General features: G+C 40.2%; 1 protein-coding gene across 1 annotated transcript in view; it reads left to right on the plus strand.

Moving 5' to 3' along the window:
- dlt (codanin-1 like protein dlt) overlaps positions 1-8,775 on the plus strand; it is a 27,531-nt gene extending 18,756 nt beyond the window's left edge. The window contains exons 12-16 of the mRNA XM_074109410.1: positions 207-417; positions 2,116-2,294; positions 4,402-4,555; positions 6,078-6,739; positions 7,977-8,775. Coding sequence (XP_073965511.1) covers positions 207-417; positions 2,116-2,294; positions 4,402-4,555; positions 6,078-6,739; positions 7,977-8,099 — 1,329 coding nt within the window. The 3' untranslated portion in view covers positions 8,100-8,775. The remainder of the gene's footprint in view (positions 1-206; positions 418-2,115; positions 2,295-4,401; positions 4,556-6,077; positions 6,740-7,976) is intronic.
- The last annotated feature ends 2,566 nt before the right edge of the window (positions 8,776-11,341 follow it).

Raw genomic sequence — 11,341 nt, forward strand, 5'->3', positions numbered from 1 at the left:
CATCAATTAAGGCTTTATCAAGCATTTATGAATGTCAAAAAATATGTATCTGTTCGGAAAAATCTTGTTTCATTGGATCTCTTTTGTCTGTTAATAAATCCTAAAACATTAACCTATTTAGAGGACAGAGTTCGATCTATTACAAGGACCTTTGTAACAGAATTGTATGTTAAATAAATAATTATTATTTTTAATGTAACTTACAGCAAGCGCTGCTAAAAACCCTCCAGTCGCTGTACGCCAGCCACCTCTCCCAGCTCCGCGACTCCGCGAAACAGACTCCAGCGATCCAGCAGCGCGCGTCCGCCGCGCTCGCCGCGTTGTTGCCCAACGCGCCGCCGGCCCTGCACGCGGCCGCGGCGCGCGCGGCGAGGGCCTGCGTCGCGCGGTGGGCGCACGACCACTGGTTCAGCACTGGTGAGTGGGCAGAGTGGGCACTGGGAACAGCCGCCAGCGAGCCAGCAGCGCGCGGTGAGCTCACGACCACTGGTGAGTGGGCAGAGTGGGCACTGGGAACAGCCGCCAGCGAGCCAGCAGCGCGCGGTGAGCGCACGACCACTGGTGAGTGGGCAGAGTGGGCACTGGGAACAGCCGCCAGCGAGCCAGCAGCGCGCTGTGAGCGCACAACCACTGGCTCAGCACTGGTGAGTGGGCGTGGGCAGAGTGGGCACTGGGAACAGCCGCCAGCGAGCCAGCAGCGCGCTGTGAGCGCACAACCACTGGCTCAGCACTGGTGAGTGGGCGTGGGCAGAGTGGGCACTGGGAACAGCCGCCAGCGAGCCAGCAGCGCGCTGTGAGCGCACGACCACTGGCTCAGCACTGGTGAGTGGGCGTGGGCAGAGTGGGCACTGGGAACAGCCGGCAGCGAGCTGATTGTTTGTTTGGGTTAAATCTTGGAAGCTAAATTTGGCCCACTTCCAGTTGTCCGATTAACTTGAAATTTTGCATACTTATGTAAATCTGGTGACAATGCAATAATCTGGTAGTGAAATCCTGGTAGACCGGCCAGGATCGTCTCCGCAGAACGGAACTCCTCAGCGGTTAATGGCATCGCGGCATCGGCTTGAAATTTGGTACGGAGAAGTAGATTAGATGACAGATCTATTGTCAAGAAGACATTAATATCTAAGGCGTATTATAAAGTTAATGATTATATCATGGACAGGGATATTTGGAAATAATTCCGACCCGCATTAGCGATCCCTTCAAAGTCAAAGTCAAAGTCAACGACGTTTTTAGTTTTTTTTTGGCATTCATAAGTGCTTGTTGCCTAAGTTGAATAAAGATATTTTGACTTTGACTTTAATGCAAGTACAGTCAACAGAAAGTATAATCAGTAAAGAAGCTTGTATCTGAGCTAACTTTGGGGGCGGCAGACGTGAGCTTGCCTTCGGAATCCAAAAGCTTAAAGGTTACTTGACCTGAAATGTAAATTTCAGATTTTTTTTTTTTATTTTTATTTATGACGGTGGAAGCAGTCTACACTTCCACTGAACGTAGATAATAGTTAGTGTTTAGTTTTGTAACTAAGGGACCCCATACATCCCTGTATTATTATTATTATTTTTTTATATTTAATTGTATACTGTAGTTTTCAAGTATTTTATTTGTAATTATGTTTATGTTGAAAAAATGACGTTCTGCCAAGTTTCTTGCGGCGCATTCTTCTTGGCAATGATGGTCTTTCCGAAAGCGCTGGTAGTTTAAAAAAATGACGTTTAAAAGTGCCCATTGCGGCCTATTTACTGAATGAATGATTTGAATTTTGAATTTGATTTTTTTTTATCAAAAATGTTATTTTTAACAAAAACTCTTTCTCAATTATACTGAACAAAACAAACAAAAATCCTCCCCCAAACTTATACCCCATTAACTCCCGGGCTTCGATTCCCGTGTCGGGGCAGATATTTGTATGAAAAATACGAATGTTTGTTCTCGGGTCTTGGGTGTTTACTATGTATTTAAGTATGTATCTATATCTATATAATTACATTTATCCGTTGCTTAGTACCCATAACACAAGCTTTGCTAAGCTTACTTTGGGACTAGGTCAATTGGTGTGAATTGTCCCGTGATATTTATTTATTTATTTATTATTTATTTATTAACTTCCAGCGGTCCTCTGTAAGGACATAGAAGCGGAAATGCACAACCTGATAAGTTTGGGCGATGCGGCGCGCTGCGACGCGACGCGATGCGACGCCACGCGATGCGACGCCACGCGATGCGACGCGGCCGCCGCGTTCGACTCCAAGGTCGCCGTTAGTGCTGCATCCGCTATAATCAACTTGAAGGTGAGAGAGACGAATACAAGTCAAGTTTGACTTCTTGACACTGCCTTCTTAGCTCTGTCCTCAGTCTTTCTGTGTTTATCTATTTTATTTCCTAATTTCTTATCCTTTTTCTCCCATTACGGCCTTATTGTTAATTTATATTGCTGTTTTATGTTAGTGGTTTATGTATTGTATAGTATTGCATGTATGTATTTATATAGTTGTTTCATTTGTATTTATTTTAATGTTATTGATTTTTTGTTTGTTTTTATTTTCTGTTTCTGTTTCCGCCACCTATTTTTGTAACATATATAATTTCTTGTACCCAAATGGTTGTCTGGAAGAGATCGCTTTTAAGCGATAAGACCGCCTATTGTCTACCGTGAATCTAAGTGTTTATATTATAAGTTTTTTTTACTGCTTTATGGTGTGCATAAGAATATTTGTATTGTATTGTATTGTTTGGAAACTAATGGTAACACATTGTAAACAATGATTGGTTTTTCGGAGTCTTTTTGTATTTTTTATTTCAACTCCAAATTTGTTACTTTTACGGGTATCCCGTGAAACCATATCGAAAATACAAACTGAGACATGGATGCACATAAAAATCAGAAAAAGAGACCAGCGCTGGGAATCGAACCCAGGTCCTCGGCAATCCGTGCTGCGTGCTTTAACCCTAACGCCGCTGGACAGGAATCTAGACACGAATTTTTCCTATGCATACAATCTCAGGTGCTTATTTCTACTACGCTACTTATGCAGCAGCACTAGCGACATCTATGTTCCGCTCTCATCGAGAGACGTCACTCTTTCGGAACCAACCGCTCACCCAGACAAGAGATGTCGCTTCTAAGCAATCAAATTATGATTGGTTTTTGTACGTTGTAAACAGTTTGCTAGATCAATTTCCCAGAAGCGTTATTTCCTAGTAGCAAAATTTTACATTCGCATTTTTCTCAAATGCTTTTTTCCTACTATGCTCTAATTCACTAGACCACTTCTGGATCGTAGATAAAGAAGGAGCAGACTCGCGGTGAACAGAATCCATTTCTTCTTTTACGGTATTTTGATTTTTCCCCTGTTTTGTCAAGAATTTTATAACGGCTCGGCGCTCCAATGAGGGCTATCGTTTTTTGTCTCACTAGATGGCGCACTGTTGCGTGAGGTTTTTAAGTATGGCTTTCAAAGTCTGTTATTACGGGCGTGAAAACAAAGTTTAGATTAAAATCATATTTAATACACCTTAAAACCGTACCATAAAAATATCGAGCATGCCACAGTGTTGCAAAGTCCCCGTTTTGTTCGGAAAAAAGGGAGGAAAAAGGTTTCCGTAAGACAAAACTGTCTCAAAACACAGACATTCATTGCCCCGGAACGCATATTTGCCATAAATAATTTCAGATATTGCAAAATATTCACAAAATTATTCTAATTATAAATAAACCCGCGTAGCTCACCCAAAAACTATGAGATTTGACATTTCGGAGACCTCACGCTACACTAGCGCCTCTAGCGGCGAATTCATACGCGATAGCCCTCATTTATTCAACACTGCAAAATCGTTTACAGTGATCATATTTATTCCGCTGTTGCAGAGAAACAAAAGAAGTTACCAATTTGAATTTTACTTTTTTTACTGTCAATGACAGATAATTAGCGGCCAGTATTAAAAAAATAACTAAAGAGGTTTAAAATATATCAATACCGAGAATTTATTGAACGCCCCTTCGTATGTAGATATCAATGACAGTCAGCATTTTTTTTTAACTAAACTTATTTATATTTTTACTAGCTTTTGTCCACGTGGTATTCGGTTATCGCGCGCTGTTCCCCCGGGAACACACGCTAATCTAATAATCCGGCTAATCCGTAGCCCTTCGTCTTCGTTATGATGATGAAAACGCGGGTAGTTGTGTGCCGGTGTCAGTTTCGTCGGGTAGTCGCGCGAGCAGAGCGGCGGCGTGTTGCTCCGAAGACGAAGGGCTACGGATTAGCCCGAAACATGTCGAGCTAAACTCGATTTAAGACGTGAGTTATCCGGGTCAATATATTTAATATATATTTTCTTTCTTTCAAACACATAAACTTTCGCATTTATAATATCAGTATGTATTTATGTTTCCAGGAGCAAGTATGCCTCCTGCTAGAGTTCGAGGAGCCGACGGGCTTGTCGGCGGCGCTGGGCGGCTGCGCGCTGGCCTGTTTGCCGCACAACCTGTTCGGGCGGGGCGCGCCGCGCGCCATACTACAGCTCAGCGTGGACTTGTGCGTTGTCTATGGTGAGAGAGCACGTCAAAATGTTGATCATTAGAATTTGAACCTTAATGTCAGTCACACATAGGACATATTAGGCAAAGCTCTGCGCTCGCTATGACAGATCATGACCAAAGAATTAGTACCTATCGAAATCATGATTATATTTATAAGTAACGAAATAACATGATATTTACATCAATAGTAACGATAGAGGTGTATTTCCAAAAAAAATTGTGAAATATATGGTGTTATGGTTGTTTTTTTTTTTTTTTTTATTATTTATTTATTTAGAAACAAACAGTCTTTCACAATAATTTTGCATTTTAGCAATATATATATATTTTTTTCTTTTGTAATCTTTTTGTATTTTTTATTTCAATTCCAATTTTTTGTTATTTTTACGGTTATCCCGTAAAACCCATATCGAAAATACAAACTGAAATATAGATGCACAGAAAAACCAGAAAAATTAGACCAGCGCTGGGAATCGAACCCAGGTAATCTCCAATAAAACAATCTTAATTTGATTGCTTAATAACGATATCTTGTCCGGGTGAGCGGTTAGTTCCAATGGAGTGCTGAAAGTTTCTCGATGAGGGCTACAGCATAGATGTCGCTAGTGTCGCTGCTTAAGTGACTAAATAAGAAACAAACAGGCTGAGATATGTGGTGCATAGTAGAAATTCGTGTCTGTACCGCTGTCCAGCAGTGGTGTAGCGGTATAGCACGTGGCACGGAATGCCGAGGACCAGGGTTCCCAGCGCTAGCAGGGGGGTGTCACTAGGCCATTCCGCCGCCGAGCTACAAGTACATACCGGGCCTCCCCAACGTTGAGGCGATTCAGTGCGACTCAACGCGTGCGAGTGAACACGAGTTATGCGATAGACAGAGAAGCATAAAGTAGGCACGATTCTTACGCCTAAACGTCACTTTTGTACGGCAGTGAAACTTCTGTACTTGTACTATTACTTATTCTGTGGCGCTAGTCTAATTTTTCTGGTTTTTCTGTGCATCTATATTTCAGTTTGTATTTTCGATATGGTGTTATGGCATTTCAGATACCTACTCTAAAAAAACTGTTTATGGTTTTATGCTAGTGCTGCACTCTGATGGCAGAAAATTGCAGCAATATTCCCTATTAGTGAAGTTTAACATTAGCTTTGACATGTATGTGTCCTAAATTTAGGGTGTTGGACCTTACGAGGTTTACGAGGTGTCCATGGGCGCGGAGCTAAGATAACAGAGCGAAGTTAACAAGTAATGTGCGGATTTGTGGACTGTTTTTCATTCGCGGAATTTTCCAGATTTTGCATAAATTTTTAAGCTTGTTATCAGCTCCCTGTCCACTAAGGAGGAGTGGAGATTTTAAACAATATTATTAGTGGATATTTATCTCGCTCTTCGCTCTGGTGCCTCGCTCCACTCCACTGGACAAGCCGACTTATGGCATGGTTTTTTTTAAAATGTTCATCACACGTTATTTTATGTTTCACTTTTACGATATATTTCGGAAAGCATCCTTAAATTAATCAATTTAATTTGCAGTCAGCCGTAAACCCAAAGAAGTCAACGAGGCATTCCTGAACCAGCTCCACTCCATTTGGAACGTGTGCTGCCCTGACAGAAGGAAGAACGAGCCCCAAGAGCCGGACCTCCCTGAACGGAGGGACCTCTCCCCCGACCTGAGGAACTTCGAGGACGACCGGGCACCGACCCCGGTCACCAGCGACGAAGATGAAAAACCAGTGAAAAGTGCTCGGAATGTCAAAAATCTAGTGATTACACCCAGTGCAAACTCAATCAGTGTCAAAATCCCTCTAAGCCCGAATAGTTATAAACAAAAAAGCTCAATAAGAGCTAGGAGTCCGGTCAGCCCGAACTCTATAAGTGTCCTCAGTCCGTCGGTTAGAGCTCGAAGCCCGTTAAGCCCTAATAGCCCTTCTATAACCAAAAGTTTCAATTCGAACATAAGTGCGAATAACTCTGCTGTGAGCGTCGTTGAAAGCGACAGTACGGAGTTGTTAGAATTTTTTGACCGTATCCTGTGTCCGAGGAACATTGTGTTGTTGAATACGTCCAAGTGTAAGAGTGGGGATGTGTGGGAGGCCATGGCTACCGTGCTAGTGTATCTGCTTAAGTATGATTACTTGAGTGAGGATTCGCTGACTGAGCAGTGTCTAGCAGTTTATAGACAGGATTGGCCACAGGTGAGTGTTTCAATTCGTTCTTTTTAGGGTTCCGTACCTACCTCAAAAAGAAAAAAACGGAAACCTTATAGCATCATTTTGTTGGCCGTCTGTCTGTCTGTCTAGACCCTTTATCTCGGTAACGCGTGGAGGTATCGAGTTGAAATTAAAACCATATACTCAGGTCTATGGTCCCTTGAAGCTGTGAAAAAATCAAACTTCTAATTCAATGCTATCAAAAGATACATTCCTTAAACATACTGTTACCTTAATACCCACAAAAAGGGTTAGTATCATTTTGTTCAAAAATCAGCTGGTCTAAGCAGCAAATTAGCAACTGGTCTAAGTAGCAAGTGGTCTAAGAAACAACTGGTCTAAAGAGCAAGTGGTCTAAAATTCTTTGACTCAAAGACTTAGGAAGCGGAGCTCCTATTCCGCGTGGCCTTTCATACCTCTAAGTCCAGAAATGAGAAAATTCCATATAAACTTCACCCCCCCCCCCCATTTCACCCCTTTAGGGAATGAATTTCTAAAATTCCTTTCTTAGTGCTTACTTGCATCATAAAAAGAATCCCTGTACCAAATTTCAAGTTTCTAGGACCGCTGGGGGTTTGGGCTGTGCGTTGATCTATAAGTCAGTCAGTCAGTCAGTTTCTTCTTTTATATACGTAGATATATCCTTAAATACATATTAAACATCCAAGACCCGAGAGCAAACATTCGTTTTATTCATACGATTCGAGACGGGAATCGAACCCGGGACCTCAAGCTTCCTATTCAGGTTCTCTAACCACTTGGCTATTCAGTCGTCTAATGGTTTAATAGTACATTGTGTCTTAAGGGCGGTAAATAAGGAATTACGAACGAGAGTCGACGGCTTTAATGAGTCGATGTTCGTAATTCTAGTACCGCCCGTGCGACATACAATGTTTTTCATCACATTTGCGAGTAAAATTTTTTATTTGTAAAAGAAAAAATATAATTGTTCCAAATATTGGCGATACCTTAGGCTGCGCTCATGCTAGCGCCAATCTCCGTAGCCCGTAGCTGCGTACGGGCACTGACTCATTGACCGACCTTGGGCTTCATGACAAGAAAATTTGTACGCGCAATGACTCATTGACCGACCACGGGTTTCATGACAAGCACATTAAGGTTGAGGGTTTTATTTGGGTGGTTGCAACCAAGGTAGCCTGCATGTTTCGACACTGTTTACGAGCAAGTGTGATGAAAAAGCATATAACATGTTTGTCCACAGAACACGCTGGAAAGCCTGTCGGCGTGCATGAAGTCAGTGTCAAACCGCTGGTCACGCTCCGCGAGCGGGAAGTTCACGCTGTTCCTCGAGTTTCTAGCGGAGTACTGCGGGGATATGGATTAAAGTGGATCGGGTTTGTCTTGTACCCCGTGGCCGTGGTTCCGTCCCCTGGGAAACTCCTTAAAACCATGAGTTTCTATATGTATTCTGTGCTTTTCTTAATCCTCGCAAGCATTTCTTGTAACAGTCATGGAAGAAGTCAAGACATGGAACAGACCAGAACATGTTGTCTCGGCACTGAGTGTGAATTAATTTAGACCAGCGTCTTACAATCACTAAGATTATGATAGGCTTTTTGGAGTCTTTTTTGTATTTTTATTTTATTTTAACACCAAATTTGTTACTTAAAAAAAAGACTCCAAAAAACCAATCATAATTTGATTGCTTAGTAGCGACATCTCTTGTCTGGGTGAGCGGTTGGTTCCGAAAGAGTGTGACGTCTGGCGACGCCACATAGATGTCGCTAGTGCTGCTGCTTAAGTAGCAAAGTAGAAATAAGCAACCTGATATATGTATGCATAGCAAAAATTCGTGTCTAGATTCCTGTCCAGCAGTTGTGTAGGGGTTATAGCACGCAGCACGGAATGCTGAGGAGGGGGTTCAGTTTGTATTTTCGAAATCACTAAGATGATCTGTACTAAGGTGGAGCATGCTTGCCCAATAACCAGTGGGCGGATGACGGATGCAATTTACGTCAAAATCATGTCGAACAATATACGTAATATGGATATGACTACAATTGGTTTAAAACACCCCTCTTTTTCGTCGGGGATTAAAAAAGAGAACATAGTTGAAACAATTTCTGATTTAATAATTCAATTTCATATTTAAAGTCTGTTGTAGTGCTTATAAGTGTTCCATTCTTGTCTTTAAAAGATATTAAGATTATTATTTAACGATAATATCATTACTCGTATCGATATTATTTAGATAGAGTCGATAAGTGAGAAGTCACTGACAGATCAACAATGCCGTGAAAATTCCGATCTCTGGTGATCACTTACCATCAGGTGACCCGCCCGCTCGTTTGCCAGCTGTTTGATAAAAAAAACCGGCCAATAGCGTGTCGGACACGCCCGAAATAGGGGTTCCGTAGCCATTACGAAAAAAATAAGTAATATTTTCGATTTCGTATTTTGTACGGTATATTGCAAGTTTAGGTATATTTTATACCTTAGGCTGCTATTTACTCTTAAACTACTAATAATTCTCAAGAAAACTTAACCGTTACAGTTTTCCTTGTAAGTTTGATATACTTAGTAGTATCCTGAATTTTTTCAAATTTTTCCACCCACTGGTTTAGATTTTAAAGTTGAATAGTTTGCAAACTAATTACTGAATCGATTTGAAATTATTTTAGCAACCCCCTAATGGTTTTAAGAGACCTATCCAACGATACTCCACATTAAAAGATTGGACGAAAAAAAAATCACCCACACATTACGTCTATGGGAGGTAATTAATTTTTTTTTTTTTTTTTTATGTACTCTTTTGTCGGCATAGTTTACATATATATTCTAGCACTGATAGTCCCTGAGCAAAGCCGCGGACGGACAGACAGACATGGCGGAACTATAAGGGTTCCGTTTTTGCCATTTTGGCCATTTTGGCCATTTTGCCAATTAAACCAGTGGGTGGAAAAATTTGAAAAAATTCAGGATGGTAGCAAGTATATCAAACTTTGAAGGAAAACTATAACGGCTGAGTTTGCTTGAGAATTATTAGTAGTTTAAGAGTAAATAGCAGCCTAAGGTATAAAATATACCTAAACTTGCAAATACGAAATCCTTAGAAAAATATTACTGAATGCTTTCGTAATAGCTACGGAACACCTATTTCGGGCGTGTCTGACACGCTCTTGGCCGGTTTTTGTCGGTTAAGTTCGTATTATCTTTCTTTCTCAATAAGCTTCAGTAAACTTCAGTAAGCTAGTTGAGATAGCAAGATAAATACAAACTTTTCTGAAAAATACGATAAATTATAACGTTACCAACAAAAAGTTGGAAAACCCCCGACTTTGTCGCTTCAAAGTTCAATATCTCAAAAACGGCTGAACCGATTTTGATAAAAACATGTTTAAGGAACATCGCTAGAAAACCTGATTTCAAATAAAAAATACCGCATTCAAATCGGTTTACCCGTTTAAGAGCTATGGTGCCACAAACAGACACACATAGCGGTCAAACTTATGAAACCATTCTCTATGCGTCGAGGGTTAAAAAATATTATTCAATCAGTAGATCTATAAAATAAAATAATAAATAAATATCACGGGACAATTCACACCAATTGACCTAGTCCCAAAGTAAGCTTAGCAAAGATTTTGTTATGGGTACTAAGCAACGGATAAATATAATTATACTATAATTATATTATATTATTTTTACTGTACATTACGCATTGATAAACAGTCATATACTAATATTATGCATCGAAATTAGGAGCGAAAATTGATATTGTGTAAATAAGTTTTAGGCGAATATGACAAATAAATTATTACCGTCTTTGACACCAAAATTGTATGTCTTATCTTATATTAGATATTTTTTTGGCAATTTAAAGGAAATATACAAAATACCCTAGATTATTAAGGTAATAAAATAACCCTTAGATCGGTAAGCGTCGAGTAAACGTTCGTTATGAACTTGTCCGACTTTAAAGAAAGAGGAATCGCTTTTAGTCATATTTGGGCTACTAGAAAACCATGGTAACTTAGTGATATGACCTATGGCCTTCCAAGCAGAGGGTCGTAGATTCAATCACAGGTTTCCTGTGCGAAATTATTAACCAAAACATTTCTCGAAGTAAGCGGTTCCATCAATTATGTTCATTAAATAAAGGATGAAAAAAAAAAATACTGATAGAATGCGCTACCAGCGCCATTTGTATATATTTTAAAAACAGCGCCATCTAGAGGCGGAAGCGAATACTGCATCGACAACAGATTGTTAATTCATGATATATCCTCGTTATTCCGTATATCTAAATATAATTTCATACAGAATGTACAGTCGGTGCCCTAACTAACATAAGTGTCCTTTTTTCTATGCAATTACTATGAAAAAGTGGATACATAAGTTAGGGAACCGACCGTACCATGTGAATTACTTGATGCAGAGACTGCTTGTATTTATTATTTAATATGTAAAAAACTGCCATTTACAATAGATAAATAGTTTTTATTATACTTATTTATGTATAGCTTGTGTGATGTTTTCTATATGTAAATTGAGGTATGTACAGTCACCAGCACCAATATCTGACACAACAAGCGTGCATAAATATCTGATACGACTCTATTTCTA

Source organism: Choristoneura fumiferana, chromosome 28, assembly GCF_025370935.1.
Source record: "Choristoneura fumiferana chromosome 28, NRCan_CFum_1, whole genome shotgun sequence".
Taxonomy (NCBI): domain Eukaryota; kingdom Metazoa; phylum Arthropoda; class Insecta; order Lepidoptera; family Tortricidae; genus Choristoneura; species Choristoneura fumiferana.